At 45.2% G+C, this 19,716-nt stretch overlaps 1 protein-coding gene across 2 annotated transcripts in view; it reads right to left on the bottom strand.

Moving 5' to 3' along the window:
* Positions 1-18,726, bottom strand: part of ZSWIM6 (zinc finger SWIM-type containing 6) — a 111,726-nt gene extending 93,000 nt beyond the window's left edge. For both annotated transcript variants that reach the window (XM_001234009.7, XM_004937262.5), the window contains exon 1: positions 18,210-18,726. In XM_001234009.7, the coding sequence (XP_001234010.2) occupies positions 18,210-18,711 (502 nt within the window). In that variant the 5' untranslated portion in view covers positions 18,712-18,726. The remainder of the gene's footprint in view (positions 1-18,209) is intronic.
* Positions 18,727-19,716: the final 990 nt, after the last annotated feature.

Genomic DNA, 19,716 nt, shown 5'->3' with positions numbered 1-19,716 from the left:
CACATAAGAAACATTTGTGGATGTATGGAAAACCTATTACTACTGGTAGAAAACGAAATCTGGCAAGTAGTTTGTATTTATGTTGAAAGAAAGTCTCCAAAACACCTAAGTGGGGCTTCCTCCCCCACCCACCCACGCTGATTTTTCTAAGAGCCTTCAAAATCTGTCTGTGTAAATAGTAGGATAAGCATAATTAATGCCAAAAATAGGCTATCCCTCCACTAGTGCTGATGTGAAATTAGCAAAAGGAACAGTTATCATCTGCACGTGGGGTTAATGAAGGTTTTGCTACATGCCCTGCTCCCACATGGAGCGAAAGGCTAGGTGAGCTGATACAAAATCTAACAGGGCAGATGGGTATCAACTCCAAATGCCGTCACCAAACAAAAATAAAAAGGTTTTCCTGTATCTCTAGGCTCACACCAGCACTGCATAGCTCCAAGCGAACTGATTAAAAGCCACTTATTTCCTCCACTTGTTTTTTTCACTCTCCAAGAGCTGGTCAGTTAAGATATAAAAATGTGACCTACACCTTATTTCAGACATAAACTTAAAATGATGATCAAGACACAGCATATTCATCCTTTATCCTATTTTCTGAGGAAACACTTTTTTCCTAAATGACCAAGCCTGAGTCAAATTACTCCAACTTTCAGCTGAGGTTTCTCCATTCTGTTCAGCTCATTCTCTGCATGCAACAAATTAAAGCAGGCTTAGACAACATGTGCTGAACTGTATCCAAAATAACTGGAATGAAGAAGGATTTAAAGGTTTGCAATCATCAGGAATGTTTTCAGCAAATGCTAGTTGAGGGATTTTCATGTTCAAACTATCGCATCTGATGAGGGCAAGTTCACATTCTGCTTTCAAATAGAAGGCCTGAATCTCAACTGCCTCTGTGTTCAGTGGCACCTTCTTAACAAATGGCACGAGGTTCAATTTTGCCTGTCTTTACCTCCTGTTACTTCCACATGGCGTGGAGGAAAAAGTAAGAGGAGAAAGTGCAGTGTGAAGCTCAACGAGAAGCAGTGTAGACCTGGATGCTTACCAAAAGTCATCACTCCATACAATTTCTTCCTTCTCTTCAGGAAGACAGTATTTTCCAAAACCAACACACTATTTTAATGTCTGGATTTACTGAGCATTCACAATAGGATATATCAAGAAAAGCCTCTCCTATTTAAAAGCAAGCTTCATACAGACTACATGAGTGAAGGGTTTCTGAGGTTTTCCAACTGCCAAAGTTTAAATCATTCTACGCAAATATATCATAGTTTTATTACCAGATGCAGTGTTATTCTTGGGAAGATACTCTTAACAGATATTTCTTTGAGATCGAGATCAGTCAACTTTCTGTCTTCTCCTTCTGTCCAAGCATTCGCAGCTAAAACAGAGCTAATACGTATAAGCTGAATCTGAAACAGATTCACCTTGATGAAAGCCCATTAAATCACTTTACACACTCTAAGTTCTTCTGGAATGCACTGAGCAGAAAACTTCTTGTGAAAGTAATTTCACACATCTCAGCTCCTGGTTTGCACAGACTTATGGATACATTTAAAAAGACTAAAGGATGAACTAGACCTGCCATCTGCACAGCATAACTGACAGGAATACTCTGGCCTGAATTCAAATAGCCCAAGAGGGGATAAAACTACATAAACACCTTCAGCAGTATCAGTTATCTGAATCCAACAGGACCTCTTCCTCATATCTTCGAAATTCAGAATTCAAGAATTGTCATAGGACATGTCTACTGTATAGATTTACAAGAAAAAACTGCAAAAGGCACGGCTGGTAGCACATTTATTGCTCTACGGAAGGTGCCCTGTGGACAGTCCCCCAACAGAGACTGGAAAGCAATCCACAGTACCACAGCACTTTACCTGCTGGTGGAAAGTGGTCAGTTGTCATTCAGGAAACTGCAAAATAAAGGTCTGAGGAGGGGAAATTACAGTGATCAGCTAACAAGAAGCAGCTTCTGGCCATGCACCCACAGGCAGCATTCTCACCTCCAGATGGTATGCAGGTATTTATGTAATGTTCACGGATGGCTTTGGTAAGTTTGCTAAGCATAAGTCAAGATTCCTGAACCAGTTTCGCAAAGTTCTGAACATATGAGCAAATCTTTATGCAAAGAACTAGGTTGAGTCCTTGCTTTTTTTGGTGATAGAATGTTTTTGCCCCTCAACTTGAGCTGTGATGAGAACGTTCACTGTGAGCTGTCTGTTCCATGCAGAAACATCAATTCCATTGAGTTTCTAAGCTTGGCAGGTTTGAGGAGGTTTGCTCAAGTGCAGCGCACAGGTCTTAAACTCTCTTTTAAATGCCCTTCCCTTAAAATAATATGGTTTTAGTTTGTTTGTTTTATTACTATGAGAAAAAAAAATTTACTCTGGATAAAAACCAAAACTTAGTTATGTGAATTTCAGTACTTTTTCTACACTAACCTGAAACTGTGGCACTACTTTGAATTTGCATAAATACATTATAGAAGTATACACATCCAGACACAAACTTCAGAATTCTGTGAAGATTAATGAAGTCCACAAGCACTGCTTCTCTTTCCCCCGCCCTCCCCCAAATCCTACAAGCATTTCATCCTGCCTGTAATACCATCTCTTATACCCAACATAGCTCAGCCAAGCTTCAAAACTGAACATTTTTGTTTTACATGACTCTTTAAAGAACCTCCCATTACCTGTGGGATCATTCTTTTTCCTACTTGTTAGCTTTGCGTGAGCAAAAGCACTTTGTATATTTTACTACTGCACTTCTGAACAGCCAATTTCCCCTGACTGTATTTACCTTCAAAATAATAAGGAAGAATCAGGAGTAGAGGTGGAAGGGTTAAAAGGAAGGCAACTATGAAATCAAACTATTTGCGACTGAAACTGAAGGATTGATACCTGACTGTTCTTCATTCACTAAGTAGACAAGAGTTCAGGCTGATACAAACACATTTCTTTGAAAAACCTGGCTTGCAGAAATCACGGTCATCTCTCAAAAGTATCATGTTAAACACCCACCATCAGCCTAAAATGTGATTTGACAGAAAGGAGCCATCTAATTTTATATGAGCGTTAGCAGTGTAGCAGTAAAGCAGAAAAGATAACAGACCGAGTAGCTTCACCTTCCTCAAATGAGAACATTCTTCATTTAGGAGCGTGGGTAAACACGTACATTAATGACAAACACCACCTGCAGAGGCTAGGAAGGAAACAAGACACTTCAGTTAGGGTTGGAGGTCACGCAGGCTCCTTTCCAGCAGAAGACGACCAGGAAAGTACCCTGCACAAGCGTAGTACAACGTAAGGGCTGTGTCTCACACATGCCTTAGAACAGAGTCTGACAGCCACGATGCTCCAGGCAGATCTGCAGAGAGTTCTAAGAAGTGAGCAACCCAGACCACTTCTTCCACATTAAAACACACTACTCTTGAAAGTGAGCCAGTAGTAGGCTTTAATCTCTGTGCAAGCAGTTGAGAAAGCCAGAGTATCCTAACCCATGCTGACCTGCATAACTCCCCATGAAATCACTCAGTATGGTAAAAAGCCATTTCTGCCCTGAAAACTGGCTCATCATCACCAAAGTACACAACAGGGCTCCCAGTGCCCTTCTTCCATTCATCAGTTATGGGCAAGTTTAGTTAAGCATTACTTCAGTCCATCTGGAATAGTTCACGCACCTGCTTTATTCCAGTCACGAAGACAGACCATTTCAGTAATAGGCCCCACTAACAGGAGCAGCTATGCTGTAGCTCACACGCTGTCCAAGTTATACTGAAGTACCAACATTCTGTTCAACTGCTGTTCTTCTTGGGGAAGCAGTAATGATACTGGAACCCCACATGACTATTTTAGACTGTCAGTGAGGTCCATATCAAAAGTGCTCAGTTTACAAGCATTAAGGTTTATTTCCTCCCTTGTTGCCAGCCCTACAAACTCTGCTTGAGATCCAGGTTGTGCTCCATGGTTTCCTTCTCACGCATCTCTACCAGTAACGAAGATCATACAAGCTAGTTGAAGTCTCTGATGTACCACCATGACCCCACAGCCTTCAGTGTGACCATTAAGGTGCAAGTGATCAAAGCTCACAGAAACAAAGAAAAGACTCCAGCTCATTCTTAGCTGTGTTGGCTCAGCAGGCCTGACCAGACAAAAAGCCAAGAACACTTGCTTTATCAATGTTGTCAACAGCTATGAATGAGAAAGAAACATGGAATATGTTACCTGGTTAAACAACTGCACAACAGGGGAGAGAATCACCTTGAAAGCCTGTGTTAAACAAAGGTAGGCTGAAGCTTAGTACTGCCTCAGAAGAAGAGGCAACACATGAACTTCAAAGACAAAAAGCACTTTTTGCAAGAGCTATACAGATACATAAAGAAGTGAACACATATGACCAGAGCCAGCTGTCAGGTATTTCCTTCCCTTTCCTGTACTCCGAAAGTAAACATTTGTTTGGATTTTTTTTTTTAATCAAAGGGTGAATATGGTAGTATGACTCCTTTCTCAGTCAAGGTTCTGCAATAAGGAAGACCACTGAGTGAAGACATGTGGAAGATTACTGCTGCAACACTGTCCTGTCCGATCTCACAGCTCAGGGAGAGGCTCAAGCTGCAGACCCTCAGCAGTCAGGATGCCTCTGATGAGAGCAAATTCCCAAGCACAGCAGCCACCTCCTTTCCAGGCAGCAGTCAGGGCTTCAAGAAAATTTTATACTGATCAAAATGTGACTGACACAGAAAGGATCCTTCCCTTCTTAGTGCCCCCTTCTCCCAGCATCTCTCCCTTAAATCAACAGCAGCATTCATGGGGCCAATAGACAAGGTAAAACTCACCAAACAAGATCTAAGTTCACAAGCAGAACAGTTCTCCAGCTCACTGCACAGCTATACAAACACTGGCACTAGGTGCAAGCTCGAGAACTGCAGTGTCCCTCTGACAGCAGCCTGCATTTAAGCCAGCCTAAAGCATCCACATGGCTTCAGGGTGAATGACATAGTGTCTTAACAAGTGGGTAAAGTTTGAAAATGACAATCGTGAAAAAATCTTTTCAAAATACATGTTTGAGCACAGCAATATGTATTTTCTGTTCTAGGAGTTACACAATGAGGCACAGAGCAGTAAATGAGTCATGGCGCACTAAATGAGTCAGTTATTTCATTTACCATATTCATGACTAGAGTATTTCACAATGGAATACATTTTTTTTGATAGGCCTGTTTTGCAGCCTGTCCTTGGAGGAGTTCACCCAGTGACAAGAGGGAGCACGTTTGCTGGAACAGCTCCTGGAGAACAACTCCCAGCCTCACCAGGAAGCGTTATGACCACGTTGCGCTGCCGCATCAGCAGCTCCTCTCACAGCAGCAGGCTTGGCCAATGAGGAATGTGCCTACTCCCTCAAAAAAGGAAGGGGTAGTAAGGTGATAACGCTGCTAAATTGTAACTGGAAATACAGTTTCAAATTCTCTACTTCTCTCTGAGTAAAAGTTTATGGTCTTTGTCGTTTATGATCTGTTTGGCGACTCAAGGTTACCAGCCTCAGAAAGATAGACACTAGGCTTGTATTTGAGCTTTCAGCTTGTATTTATGGGGACCTTAGTCCACTGGTCTCAGGCTTTCATTGGTGCAGCACCCTCACACCTCAGTCCAGGTTTCATCGGCCAGTACAACAGCCTGGAGGTAAGAGAGCCCCTCCCTGAGCAGCAGCCACCACATTGGACACTGATACTCAATGCCTACAGTATGTATTTCTAACAAGCCTCATTTGCTCACAGATACATACAATTCCTGTGGGAAGGACACCTGTCCAAAAGCCCGGAGGAAGCTGTGAGCAGCGTGTGGCAGCCCCAAGCCCTGCAGGGGCTGGGGCAGGCAGGTCAGAGGTCCCTCCAGCCTGCACTGAGCCAGATCACACTGCTTCCACCAAGACACCCAGTGAAGATCAAGTCACAGTCTACCTCAGTAGCATTTCCTTGTCCGGTCCTCACTGCAAACACACCCTTCAAGGCAGCATCACCTGGCAGCAGGCAAGCACAAGATACGGGGACCTGCTTTCACTTCTTTCCCTATTTCCTCACACCTTGCTAACCACACTCAGGCTTAGGACATACACTTCCTCACCAGGGCCATAGGCAAGGCTGGCCTGGCACAAAATACAACTACAGGTAATCCCCCCCACGCCTACCTGTAAATCTCCATGCATGCTGTGCCTTGCTATACAGACTTCTTCACTCTTAGGCTGCTGATTTACCCCACTTCATTCATCCATGGAACTTCTACCTGAGGTGCTCACGTTCACCCAAACTACCACCTCCCCCACACCCCTATCTTCTCTCTCCCATGGCCAAACAATTGAGTGTGTTGAGACTGTTATCTGGAATGTGATTCTACCATCAACTCTTTGCTGGTTCCAGCAGTGTCCTCTCACTGAACAGCTCTCACTCAGGTCTCCATTGGAGATTTTTCTGAACGTGTATCAGGACTTGGACTGCTTTACTTTTCAGCACCTGTATAAGCAGAAGACTCTTTTCCTGGCACTTTTGACCTTTGCTGGCTTTTGTGGTTCTCCTTTTACTTCCTAAAATCACAGCTTAGTGTCTCACTGCACAGTCATCCTCCTCTGCTTCCTCCTTTCAGAACATGTTTCTCAATACTTTATCTCTACTAGTGAACTTCCTTTTGTTATTCAAGTAGGGAGGGGAAGATGGACCTCTTAACAGGCAGGGATTCACTGGAGTATCCATGATTCACATTTTCCCCATTTATTCTGCCTAACATTTCACTAGCTATCATTCCATGCTTTGAGTAATCAGGGAGTAGCTGCTTTGATCTCACTGCCATCTCACTCCTCTCAAGCTTACTCTTCAGGCTGAGACTCTTCGGTTTTCTGACATCAGCACCCTTCCTTGACCCCTGGTGCATATACAGATCCTCCCTTTTAACAACCCCTATCCCACAAAACTGGATCTCTTTCCTATTAAGACTACAATGCTCACATTATCCCAACTTTTATGTGCTTACATTTATCTCCTATTCCTAACAGTTTCTAGCCCTTATAGCTTCAGGCTGTACCAACGCAGCCAGTTCTTCTCTTTCCTCTTCCTACCTTTGTCTAAGGAACTGCCTAACAAGTCCATGCAACATCTGTCACCAGAATCCTATCCTTTCTTCAGTGCATCCCCAATTCCTATCCCTATGTCAGCACAAGATATGGCCCCCCAAAATAACTCAGCTGTTCACAACTCTGGGTACCACAGCGATTTACTATTTTGCAGAAAAAGAAAGGATATGAAAACAAACACTTGGACTTTTTCCAGAACAGAATGGTTTAAAATTATGCCATTTATTGCCTATTGATTAGAATTAAGGCAATTAAGACAAAATTTGAATATATCTTAAAAATCTACAGAACTAATTTGTAACATGAGTGTATCAATGCATATGTAACCCCATGAATAAAACTGTTTATCATGCGTATAAAAAAGTCTTTTTTTAACCACTGATGATGGAGTCTCCAGCAAGACATGACACAAATAGCTTCTGCTTCGATAAAGCACAGCCTGACAAATAACCTTCTATTTAACAGAAAAGTCAGCACTTTATGAAAAATAGTGTCAGATACACTGAATTTCTAAAACTGAAATTAGGATGTAAGAAAGGAAGAGGGCAGAACAAGCAACCATTCACTTTGTAGTTTTAAATATTTTTGCAGCTTCAGAATCTACAAGATCGTTAAGTTAGGTTGCTAACCTGCTGTACAAAACAAAACAAGGTTTTCAAAACGGAGACATCTATCCTCCTTCGTGCCTTCACTAAAACCCTCTGAAAGCAGATCATAAAGAGGGAGAAGCCGGTCATTCAGACTACAACCTCATTAAACACAGCTCTTCAGAAATCTGCAGAGCTCTTTGACCTCCACCTTATCTCAGAAGTCATCACTTCCCCACTTTTCTTCCTAGGCACTCATCTATAAAGGTCAGCTCAGCATCTTACTACCCCTCTTGTCTTCAAGTATACCTTGCTCAATGAGTTGAACTCTTGTTTACTCCTAAACAGTTCTTCACACCTGCCACCAGGCAGCCACTTGCATTTATCATCTACGTAACTACTTAGAAATTAAGACTGTAAATTATTGCCAGGATACATAATGTAAAGTTTGGTCACTGAAAACCATCAGTAAATAAGCAATATGCTGCTTCTAAAATTTCTAAATAGCACTAATCAAGTTATTCTCAGCTTCCTTATCCATTCAGGCTGCCGAGGCATCTGTTACATCAAGTCCTATTTCTAGTCACTGTCTATCATTCAGACATTAGTAGCACATTCAGCTGAAGTCATCTCTGTTAGTTCATGCATTTAGATTTGACCAGGAAAGCTGCGTGACTGTTACCTCACAGATCATGACTTGCAATAACGAAGAGCTAAAAATGTAACACCACAGTTACACATTTTATGTTATCCCTCTGCTCTAGAAGTAAAATTGAATTTTCATGCTTCTGTGTAATACAGCTATTCTAAATCCAGACATAGATACAGAATATTACTGACTTGATATGCTAACAGTCAGTTTGCAAGGTTTCAGCTTACAACTTAAATCAATGGCAGAACTGAGAGTTATCCTGCATGTACATCAGCACTACAGCCAGCTGGCACAGTTGTCATTGGTTGTCACACAGTATTTAAGAAGAAAAGCATTCCACGTTTCCTCCACACAGCTAATATGCTAAGCAATTCATTTAGGCTAGCGATATTCCCTGTTCTAGAGCTTTCAGAATCACCAGGCTCAGCAGCGTTGTCTTGAAGCATAAGTCATGCTTAATGTCGTCACCAAGGTCAGCTTTGTAAATATGCAAACAAGGGTTTTACTAACACTACTTTTCAACTTTCCAAATGATGCACTGTACTCCACAAACATAAGCATGAAAGTAAGTGTTTCATTGAGGCAACTGCTGCTGTCAAGTAATAAATTGCTTACTGTAAAGCTCTTCACAAAACTTCTCGTGTTTTCCAGACAACTTCAGAATGACTACTGATTGACATTTTTTGTTAATAGATTCTTAACACAGACATTTGCCATTATTCCATGGTCAGAACTACAGCTAGGTGGCAAAAATGACTGGCCACCAGGCATATGACATCCTAAGACCACACTAGGTGCAGGTGCTTATAGTTTCCACAAACTAACAATTCCATCCACCATCACTGAAGATGGAGTGACAGTCTAAACTTCAGGCTGGCCGAAGTATCAAAGCTCAGTGTAGAAACCAAGTATTAATAAAGCTCCCCAGAGGGGCCTTGCGCAGCCACTAAGCTGAGCATATAGCTGAACACAGGTACCAAGCCAGAAAACAAGCCATTAGTATCAAACAAACAAAGTCAAGCTCGAAGCATATGGAAACAAGCCCAGAAGAGTTAATGCTAGTGAAATCCTATCACCAAAACCCACAATATTAGAAATAGAAAAATAAGCGCAGTACATGCAAACTTGATCCTCTACTGTATTACAGACTGTAAATTTGTCTCACACTTTATAAAACAGTTTATTCCATCTTAAGTGCCTCAATGGTCAAATGTTCTTTATTTCATTAGTCAGTATAAATTAAACATTGTAGTCAGCTGCACAGTTCCTGCACTGTATTTGCATTACTACCGGCTGTCAGTAACCAGTTAGCAGCAAAACTTGGCCTGCATACAACAAAGTGTCTCATTTCTTAGAAGTCATACAGCCATGCAACGTTTGATTTTCCCAGCCTTTAAAATGATCGTTTGAAAATAATTAGCTCTTGGGAAAAAAAGTAAAGTCAAACAGTCTCAATAAAGATGTATTAACGCCCACTTTTGTTAACTTTCTTCCTATTATGCCACTTTTCCACACTTATTTTTCCAGCAGTCCCATAGCACGTTAGAGGTCTGACACCAATTAACAATGAAAGATGACTTACATAAACAGGCAGATTGTTAAATAAAGCAGGACAAAACGTAAGACACCTGAATTTTTAGCACATTAATTCAGTAAATGAGCTTTCGATTTATCTGATCAGCTAGCTCTACTATGATGAATTTAAACTTACTGACAGGTTTTGCTGCATCCTCCCAATTAACGTCAGACCTTCTCAGCCATTGCCCATGCATTTCCAAAGCAAAAATTCCCAGATATTTCAAGACTGTCAAACGCTCTCATTTGCAACAAGGAGGAAAGGGTTAGACGGAAAGAAAAGATAAAGGCCTTCTTAAAACGCAATGGTGCACATCGCAATTACCTTAAAATATGCTTTAAATACTGTTAAAGATGCCCCTCTTTCACATTTTGTTCTGCGATTTTCAGAAAGGCTTAATGAAATATAGGTAAAAAGCCTACATTGGGAGACAGTTCCGTTCAGCAATTCTGTCAAATCAGAAAGCTTTTTTGTATGGTTACTAAGCTTCTGTAGCAGGCCTTTCATCAGCTCTTACTCAACCATAGAGGAATGCTCTTCACTCTCCTTACTTTGAGAAGGCTACTCTCCTTGTCTGTTTACACAATTGCAAAAGTAAAACAAGCAAACAAACAAGCAACAGAACAACTATTCTAAGACAGTGACTTACATTAGAAGCTTTCTAGACATCCTAGTGTTTGACAGTGGGGCTAAGGCAACAAAGGCTGAGTGCATATGGCTGCCTCATTGGAAGCCAGTACAGTAACGCACTGCAAGGGCATCGCTAAATCATGGTAATTGCTATGTAGCCAGGAGGAGAATGCAAACCAGCACACAGCCCCAGCCAACATTACTAGTGATCCAGGTCACAGAAGGCTACAAAGCCATGTCAAAGGCTACATGCACATCCAGCTGAGGGAAGCGTTTCCCCAGGTAGCTTTAGATAGTGAACCAAGAGGAAAAACTGGAAGTTCAAGAAGACAGCTCTCCCAGCACAAGTGCAGTTATTGGACAGTGCTTAAGTACTCACATGCTGTCAGGCTGACTGCATTCCAGGCAATCAGAATTCACATTAAATCTGTACCTTCATTGCACGTGAAAACTTTCTAACGTTTCAAAATTATTTCCTATGACAGACAGGCAGATTCAAAAATTAGAATAGCTTTTGTCAGTTAAAATAGTTCTGTCCTGCTTTTATTTTTCTTTTCAAGATGCAGTAAATTCTCCTGTGTAATCCTCAAAGAAAATCAATTAAAGAAAAAATAAGTGAAAGGGTGTCAGCTGCCTTCTAGCATTACCATAGCTTTGCGCTAATATTTTGTCACATTACTACAAAACTTTAGGATTTGTCTGTAGAACTAGATACCAAAACAGCAGGTGATACAAAAACTGAACCCATGCAGATACATCTTTCAGGGTATCACCCAACATATTTTAACCTTCACAGGTGAGAACTACTGTATATGATAATATACTACTTCTCGCTAAATAGGTTTTAATGAGAACTTCAGAGTCTTATGTAAGGGTTTAATTTTAACAGGTGAAAAAAAAAAAACAAACAGCAAATGCTGTGGCAAAAGTCACCAACTAGCTAGTGATTGTTATGGAAAACGAATTTGTCCAAGGGTGACTTTTAAACAGCTTCAGCCTAACCTCACACACAATTTTCACTTCTAATTAACCATTCACCTCCGAAAGCAGAGAGACAGAGAAAGCATCGGTTTGCTGGTGTGACAACTGGCTCAAATTCAAGAACTGCTACATACCAAAACATCTGACTGTACGCAGAAATGGAATCACTTTCTTAAACTGAGAGCAAGCTTTGAAACAGAAATTGTTTCCTTTAAAGCGAAGGAAGCCTTGAAATTAGGGGGTAAATAAGCAACATGAGAAACATGAAAACTGACAAAAAAATGAATAATGGCAAGTTGTTAGGTCAAGTCTGTATAAAACTTTTTCCGTAAAAGCGGGGTCTTTTTGCTGTTTTAAAAATTTTAACCGGAATCAATTTACTAAATTCTAGTGCAGCAATGACACTGTCTTATTAAAGATTTATCCTACTATTTCTAATTACATGGAAAGACTCTACAAGGCGTGAGCATCCAACCTTTTGGTTTGCGTGGGCCACATCTCATGAACAGTTTCATGCTGCACAGACAAAGGTTGCTCCAAAAGTAATGCCTCCTATGTATTTCCATGGAAACAGCAACAGCTACAGAGCACAATGATGCTTTTTGATGGACCAAACTCCCAGCCACAAAACACCCTTTACCAACGCAGCCACCATCATTAGTTGTGCATTTTCTCCAGTGATGAACGAGAACTTGCATGCTTTGCTTGTCAAAATCTGCAGAGCAAAGGAGCCCCACTGTCACCACTACTGAAATGCACCACCTGCCACCTCACTGTGCTCAGAGCCACTCTTTGGTCTCCAGGAATGTCCAGCAAGTGTCAATGAATGTCACTTGGTGCCATTTTATTCCACACGTGGAGGAATTTAATAACACACCTCTGCTTCATGGACACAGTTCCATGTCAGATGCCATTCTGTCAGACTGTCCCTCTGCTGCCATCTGTCACACAGCAACAACATGGGATGGAATGTCGGTGGGAAGGTTCAACTTCTATCACCATACCACCACCATCTGCCTCCTACACTGTGGGCCAGCACAATAAAATAGCAGGCATTACCTTTGGAGCAGCCCTCACAAAATATACAGCTTAGTTCATGTATATAAGTAACAAAACTAATCTCTATCTACAATATTTTTAAAATATTAGGATATTAAAACAAAAAAGGAGAGCAACAAAAACCCAGAATTAGTGGGATACGTGACCCTGTTTGTGTGGAACTAGCACATCAATCCCTGGTTTGATGGCAATGCCTGCAAGTCTTTGCGAGCTCTCAAGGTGTTTGTCCATTATTTGTTGGTAAAATGTTACTCCAGTACTTCATTGATGACAACAGTTGTCCACAAACGCATGTGCTGCCAAAAAGCGATGATATGAATAAGGCCGATTGTGAAGCGCGGGGTGCTTCTCTACAGTAAGAGAGGGCTTAAAAAATCTAAAGAGACACAGTCAGATTTTTGAGTTGAATGTCTGGTTGCAACTCTTTACACTCCGTCTGAAAATGCCCAGTTCATGTATTTATGTCAACTGTAGGTGGAATTGCAATATCCATCATCGCACGCCAATGTTTGGCTGCCGGGGAGCAGTGGGTGTACGCCCGGGGCCTAGCTGGGCCACTGGGCAGCAGCCGGGATGCAGAGCCAGCTGGGCCGGGCCGCAGACTGCACATGCCTGGATAAGGTTTTTATTCCTGTGTCTTGTAATCACTGAAAAATGCTTACCTCCTATTGAAATCCAGATTAGATATTTTTAGAAAGACTCCAAAAAGGCAGGAGCTGACGAAGTTTTCCATGTTTATTAATCTAGCCTTACAAGAAAGGTTTTTGTTATAATTCCCTCCCTCCCCCCCGCCCCCCCCACCCGCCTCCAACCCCGCTTTATTATATTTATTTTTAAGAAGAAAAGTTTCCAAAGAAATTCTTCAAGGTCAAGGATAGTCCATCAGAACACACATGTCTACTCACTGAAAATAGCTTGTGTGTTCCCTAATTAATACATTGCATTCCAAATCTAACAAGGAAACTGGAATGCATTCAGCCATCTCTCTTTCAGGAAGAAATATTTAAAAATGAGTTTACTTGTCTCTCCGAACCTGGAAGTATTGGTAGTTACTTCTTAAAGCTAATCCAAACCGTAATCACTGAAGGTATTTTTGCAAAATCCTAGCGGTCTTGGTTGCAATTCAAGAAGCCCAGCAAAAAGTCAGACATCATTTGCTTACTACATTACCACAGTATTAACAAATTCTAGATTACTTGTTTTAGTCATACGTTCCTAACCAAACCCCAACACTGGGCTGGCTGCTGAAGAAACCATGCTTGTTTCTGTGGCATGTCAGTAGATAAACTGCCTCTTCCAGGAGAAAACCTTAGCACAACACTCTCCCCTTGGAAAAAGGTCACCAGACATACCAGGACTCCAAGAAGTTAGTGCAGAACACAGGGCTTACATTCACAAATAACAGCCTTAGCTTCGTTACTTAATTTAATATTACTTGGATTATTTAGAAAAAAACTAATCCCATGTGTCATGTATGTTTCGTCAGCAAACAGATGTCTATTGCAGGCATTAGTGAAGATCATCATGTCTGCTAAAAGGTACATCTCAACGCATAGCACAAATGCCTGGGCCAGATTTCTAATAAAATACCTGGTGTGGTTTTAATCAACAGAAAGGTGTTTCACGTTATGCTGTTGCTACTCAAATAATTAGATTCTGAAAGAAAAGAAATTGCACTTGTCTTATGTGCTGTATGATTCCACACTACTTTGGGCAAAGATGGCTAGGAAGAATGAAAAAATTATTAACTGGGATCATCATCCAACAGAAGGAGCAGAAAGTTGCTGATTACCATACATGTATGTCTGAGTCCTTACAGTATCGTATTCAGACAGAATTAGAGCAGCTACCAATGGGATCCTATAAAGCTTTCTCTACCTAGAATGATGGTTTCTCCCGGTTTTGAAAGCAACCACCAGCTTGTAGCTCTTTTGTAGCAACAGATAATGAAAGCAACTGATTCAAAAGATAAATACTTCTCATTGAGAGAGAAGTGGGGAAAAAAAGTCAGAAGTTCTAATTTCATTTAAGGACCAGACAAAGAAACATCCAGGAAGTTCCAACTATTATTTTAAATTTGAGAAGCTTCACTTGTTTTGTTTTCTTCATTGTTTTTTTTTTTTTTTTTTTCCCTGCAATCAAACGCAGTATTTTGGTAGCATCCCTCTGAACACATTTCACTGAGGGACTTCAGAAAACAGCATCTGCTGCTCCACACCAACAACACAGCAGCTGAACACACTTCCCAGACAAGGTAGTTTCCCAGTTCGCAACATGAATATTAAATTCCAGTGCTGTGGTAAGTGCCCATCAATTAATTCTATACATTATTTTCCTTCCCTTGGAAGTTTCTTCCCTCCAACTCACTCTCCTGCCATTCATACCTAAGAGGCATGACTACCATGATTACAAAGTCCTACGCTACTGTGGAAAAGACTGCAACACCTTAAAGGGAGACCTGTATGAGCAAGCAAGGTCTATGCAGCAAAGACAAACCAACCTCAAATTAAAGACAGACGAAGACATTCTAGGAGTATTTTATGTGACGTATCAAGAAACCACTTCAAGTGGTTCTAATGCGGACGAAGATACAGCAGCAGGGCTTTCTGCCACTGCAGTAAAGGCAGCCTCTGCCCTTCCCAAAGCAGAAAGTCATCCTACCAGAGCACAGGGTGGCTTTTTTCCCTTCTCCTAGAATAGCTGCATTAAGGGCTCTCGCCAGGTCAACTGTGCTATTGAGGGATCACACCTCTCTTCCTAACCTTGACAGACACTGCTGTGACGACAAGGCAGGGCTGTACACTAATTCAGGACTAACCTCAGGAACCAAATATACACTGCCAGCTAAAACTGTCTGCTCACTCCTGGCATCTTCATGCAAACGCCAAATGAAGCACAGTCAACTTCTAATTTCTCTCCCAGATTGTTGTATTTCCTCAAAGTGCTTTCATGCTTAGCCTGCAATCTTTACTAAAAATACCTAGTTTGAAATAAATGAAACACATATAGTAGAAAAGCTCTATTTTATGGAGCTGAAAAGGTTTGTTCCAGAAACCTATGTTCTCTCTCTTTTTTTTTTTTTTTAAGAGGAAAAGAAAACCCTTTATGACTAGTTGAAACACACCAAAATAAGCTATAAGAAACACCAGCAAGTTAGATACAAGCAGAATTTTTAAGCCAGTTTCTCTGGAGAGAAGTCTTTCAGAACTAAGTGATGCTAATTATCATGCCGGGACAACACCACTCACGGGGCTCTCGGCAGCCCAATGCCGGATCAGTGGCTGTGTGCATCCCTGATGTGTTAGCTCCTTCTGCTCTTCGCATGACATGTGTGAGACAGGTGGGAAGGACTACGTGAGAGCACGTGACAATTTTTAGCAGCATGCAGACACGAGGTTTTTGAAATTCTAGTACTTGAGATGAGTTTCTGTGAAGAGATTGTCCGAGTGTTTATTCCAGGCAAGACTGAGAAATGCAGAACCCAGAAGCATTAGGGTCCATTTAACTACTGACACGAAGTTTGTGCCTCTCCCTCACTAACCAGATCTCCATTCCCTTATAGTGATCATCACTACTACAAGTAAGGCTGTTAGGTCTGATACATAATAAAATGCACTTTGTCCAACAGCCGCACTTTTCCATAGTGCAACAGTAAACATTTACAGAGTTTCCATTACTCACGCTGCACGGAACACAGATTCACATTTGTATGGCCACCGAGCGCTGCTCCCACAGACCCATCAGGGCTCTCCCAGGGCAGCACCCCATCATGCTGCACAGAACCAGTCCTGACCCAGGGCTCAGTCGCACCCTCCAGCCCAGCAGCAGTCGCAGCACCAGCTTTGCATGAGAGCTCTGCATCCAGCAGAGCCCTGCCCAAGCTCCGGGCCCAACCACGGTGCTGCCAGAGCACTGAGACACTCACCATCAACAGCTCCAACACTGCTGGAGCACAGCTTTCCAATGGAAGGCTGGAAAAAAAACACAACACAACTGTACTTTCAGCATTTGTCTGGAACGTGTTTAAGGGCTCCAGAAGCAGCAGTCAACACTTCAGTTGTATTTATGCATATTTTCTCTCCTCGCATTGACCCTTGCCAACATTACTCAGTGCCCCTCCCCTTCAGGAGCTATACAACAAGTTACTTTTTCCTTTCACAACTCCTCGCTGAGGCCCTGTTCTGTCGCTGAAAGCAGGCACAGCGAAGCCCACGCTGGGTGTCTGTCTCCTGGAGAAGATTGCATCTTTTATTTATCGCCCCTTGGCTTTATTTTCACAGTGAATTCCTGGCTTAAATGTAATCATCCAAGAAACCCTCCCTATGTGCACTCCTGTCATTCCTCATCGCTTGCAAACAGAATCAAGCGCAAGCAGAAAGGGAAAAAAAAAATAATAAAACCTCAGTGCTGCCAACCCAACTAAAAGAGCTCTGCTTCTGGTTCTGCCAGTCCGGAGGAGCCACAGCCACATCTCAACCTTGGAAAGGAGAGAAAGGCAAATGATGAAACTTACAAGAAAGTTAATTAGACTTTAAAAAAGAAAGAAAGAAAGAAAAAAAGACTGTCTCTCGAGTTCAACTCTGAGAAAGGCAGTAAGGCTGGGAGCAGCAGCAGCAGAAATAAACGGCCATATAGAGGAGTGCAAGCAGAACGAACAAAAGGCTCGGGACAGGATGCACCGTGGGGGAAATAATACAGACAGATGCGTTTTTATATTGAAAAAAAAATAATAACAATTAGAAAATCGAGCAGGATCCTTTTGTCTAGCTTTCCCTTTAAGAGGTGGGAGATAAACACGAAAACGAGAACAAAGTGCCCGGCTACAAAGCAGACCCCACGCCCCGCGTGGAAGTTCGGGATCCCACGCGCGGACGAGGGGCACCTCGCCCCACCACGGGGGCGTCCGCGCAGGGGAGGCGGGGCGAGGCGCGTCCCCCCCTACCGCAGAAGGGGAGCACCGAGCCCCGCAGCCCTTTAAACGCAGAGGAGGAAGAGGAGGGAGCATTGTTCCAGCGGGAGGAAGCGCGGCCCCCCCCGCACACACACGCCTCGCTGTCACGGCCCCGTGCCCCCCACCCTCTCCCACCCCCGCGCCCGCACGCTGCGGATCTCGCCCCCTCCCTGCGGCTCGCCGCTGCCCTAGAAATGCCTTTGTTCGCCGCTCCCCCCCTTCCTCCTCCTCCCTCAAACCAGGCTCTGGCATTCGCTTTTATTTCTTTATTTCCGAGCACGCCGCATCCCCCCCCCACCACCCCCCCTACACACACACGCACACCACCCCCGTGGGCCGCCTTCTGCTGATTCATTTCCACCGGGGAGGTGTGTGCGCGGGGGGCACCTCCTCCCCATTGTGGCCCGGGGTACGGCGGTGACCCGGATTACCGGGGGTGGGCGCTGGGAGGGGGCAGACCCAAACGGGATTACACGCTCCGGATTACCGGCAGCGAGAGTTAAAGGGACAGCGCCGTGCCGGGCTCCCCGCCGGGCCGGGGCAACCCTCCCGCGCCGAGGGGCTGCGAAGCCCACCCCGGGAAAAGGGTTTGGGGGGAGGGGGAGCGGTACTGACACGGGCCCGGCGTCGCGCCCGGTGACTCACCGACTTGCAGGACGTTATCGACGCAGCCGCCGTCGAGCAGCGCGATGCCCCTGCGGAAGGGCAGGCGGTTCTCGTCGGCGGCGTCCGCGGCCCCGCCGGGCGCGGCGACGGCCCCCCCGGGAGCGGCGGCGGGGTCCTCGTTGCCGGTGTTGAAGGAGGAGTACATGCAGATCTCTCTCTCGCTGCGGGGGAAGGACCAGTAAACGATCCTGCGCTGCACCGGCTCCGGGATCCGCTCAAACCGCTCCTCCACCCGCTGGAAGGGCCACTTCTCCGCCACCCTGCGAGCCGCGATGTCCAGCAGGGACTCTGGGCTCTGCGTCTTGCCCAGCGGCAGCAGCCCCAGGGCGGCGGCGGCGGCTGCGGAGCTGGGGCCGGCGCAGAGTGTTCCGCTGCCGGGGCCGGCGCCACCCACCCGCCCGCCCGGCCTGCAGCCCGACCCGTAGCCGGGTCTGCAGCAGAGGCGCTTCGCGGGAGGAGGGAGCTGACCGCGCTCCGCCATGATCGCGCCGCTTCTAAGCAGACAGCGGAAGTGGCTGTAACCTATAACCACACCAGGAAGGCAGCGAGCGGCCGCCGGCCCCGAGCCCCCGCCCCTTTCGCCTTATATGGCAAGAAGGGCGTGTCCCGCTGCCATCGGCGGGCGGCAGGGGTGGCGCCGTATGCAAATCGCCGCCACAAACATAAATAGAACGGCCCGAGCGCGGCGCGCCGGGGTGGTGTAAGCCGCCACTCCCCCATCGCCTCCTACACACATACACAGCCGGCGGCGAGAGGACGCCGTGTCGCTCCCCCAGTCCGCCTCGTGGCGTCACGCGCTGTGGGAAAAAAGGGGCGGGGCCTCCGTCTGACGCCACGCGGGGAACGGAATGCGGGGGCGGGGCGTCACCCCGCTCACCTCTGCGGGAACGCGGGCGGGTGGCGGCCGCGGGCAGCCGCGCTCGCGGTAGGGGAAATACGGTATCGGCTAGGGCGGCCGCCTCCGCCCGCGGCTGGCCCGGTTTAGCCGGGGTGCGGGGGACGGCGCCGGGGCGCTCGGAGGTCGGCTCCCGGCCGTGGGGCGGATGTTCTCCGCGCGGCTCCGAGGCGTTCGGCTCCAATCTCGTCCCCTCTGCGGCCGCTGGAGGTGACGCGGCCGGGCGGCCGTGCTGCGGGGCGGCCCGGCCTCGGGCGGAGCAGCCGGCCGGTGGGAGCGGGTGGCATTCCTCCTTTCCTCCGGCGGAGGACCGCGCCGTGCTGGTGTTTCGGAGCACGCGGCGCTGCCCGCCGTCGCTTCCCGCTGGGCTGCCTTGCCGGCGGCTCCAGCCCTGCTCGCCGGGAGCTCCCCGCCCGCCTCCGTTCTGCTGCTGTCATTGCCCTCCCCTCGCCCGGACGGTAGCATTAACACAGCGTGCTGTCACTCTAGGCACCTGCTGGATTTACATAGCTAACCTCGACTGAGTATGTGAGCCGCCTGGGAGCCCGAGCGCTACAGGGAATGTCGGACTTTGCTTTACTATTCATAGTG

The sequence above is a fragment of the Gallus gallus genome, chromosome Z, assembly GCF_016699485.2.
Source record: "Gallus gallus isolate bGalGal1 chromosome Z, bGalGal1.mat.broiler.GRCg7b, whole genome shotgun sequence".
NCBI lineage: Eukaryota > Metazoa > Chordata > Aves > Galliformes > Phasianidae > Gallus > Gallus gallus.
This window is presented reverse-complemented; position numbering and strand designations above follow the sequence as displayed.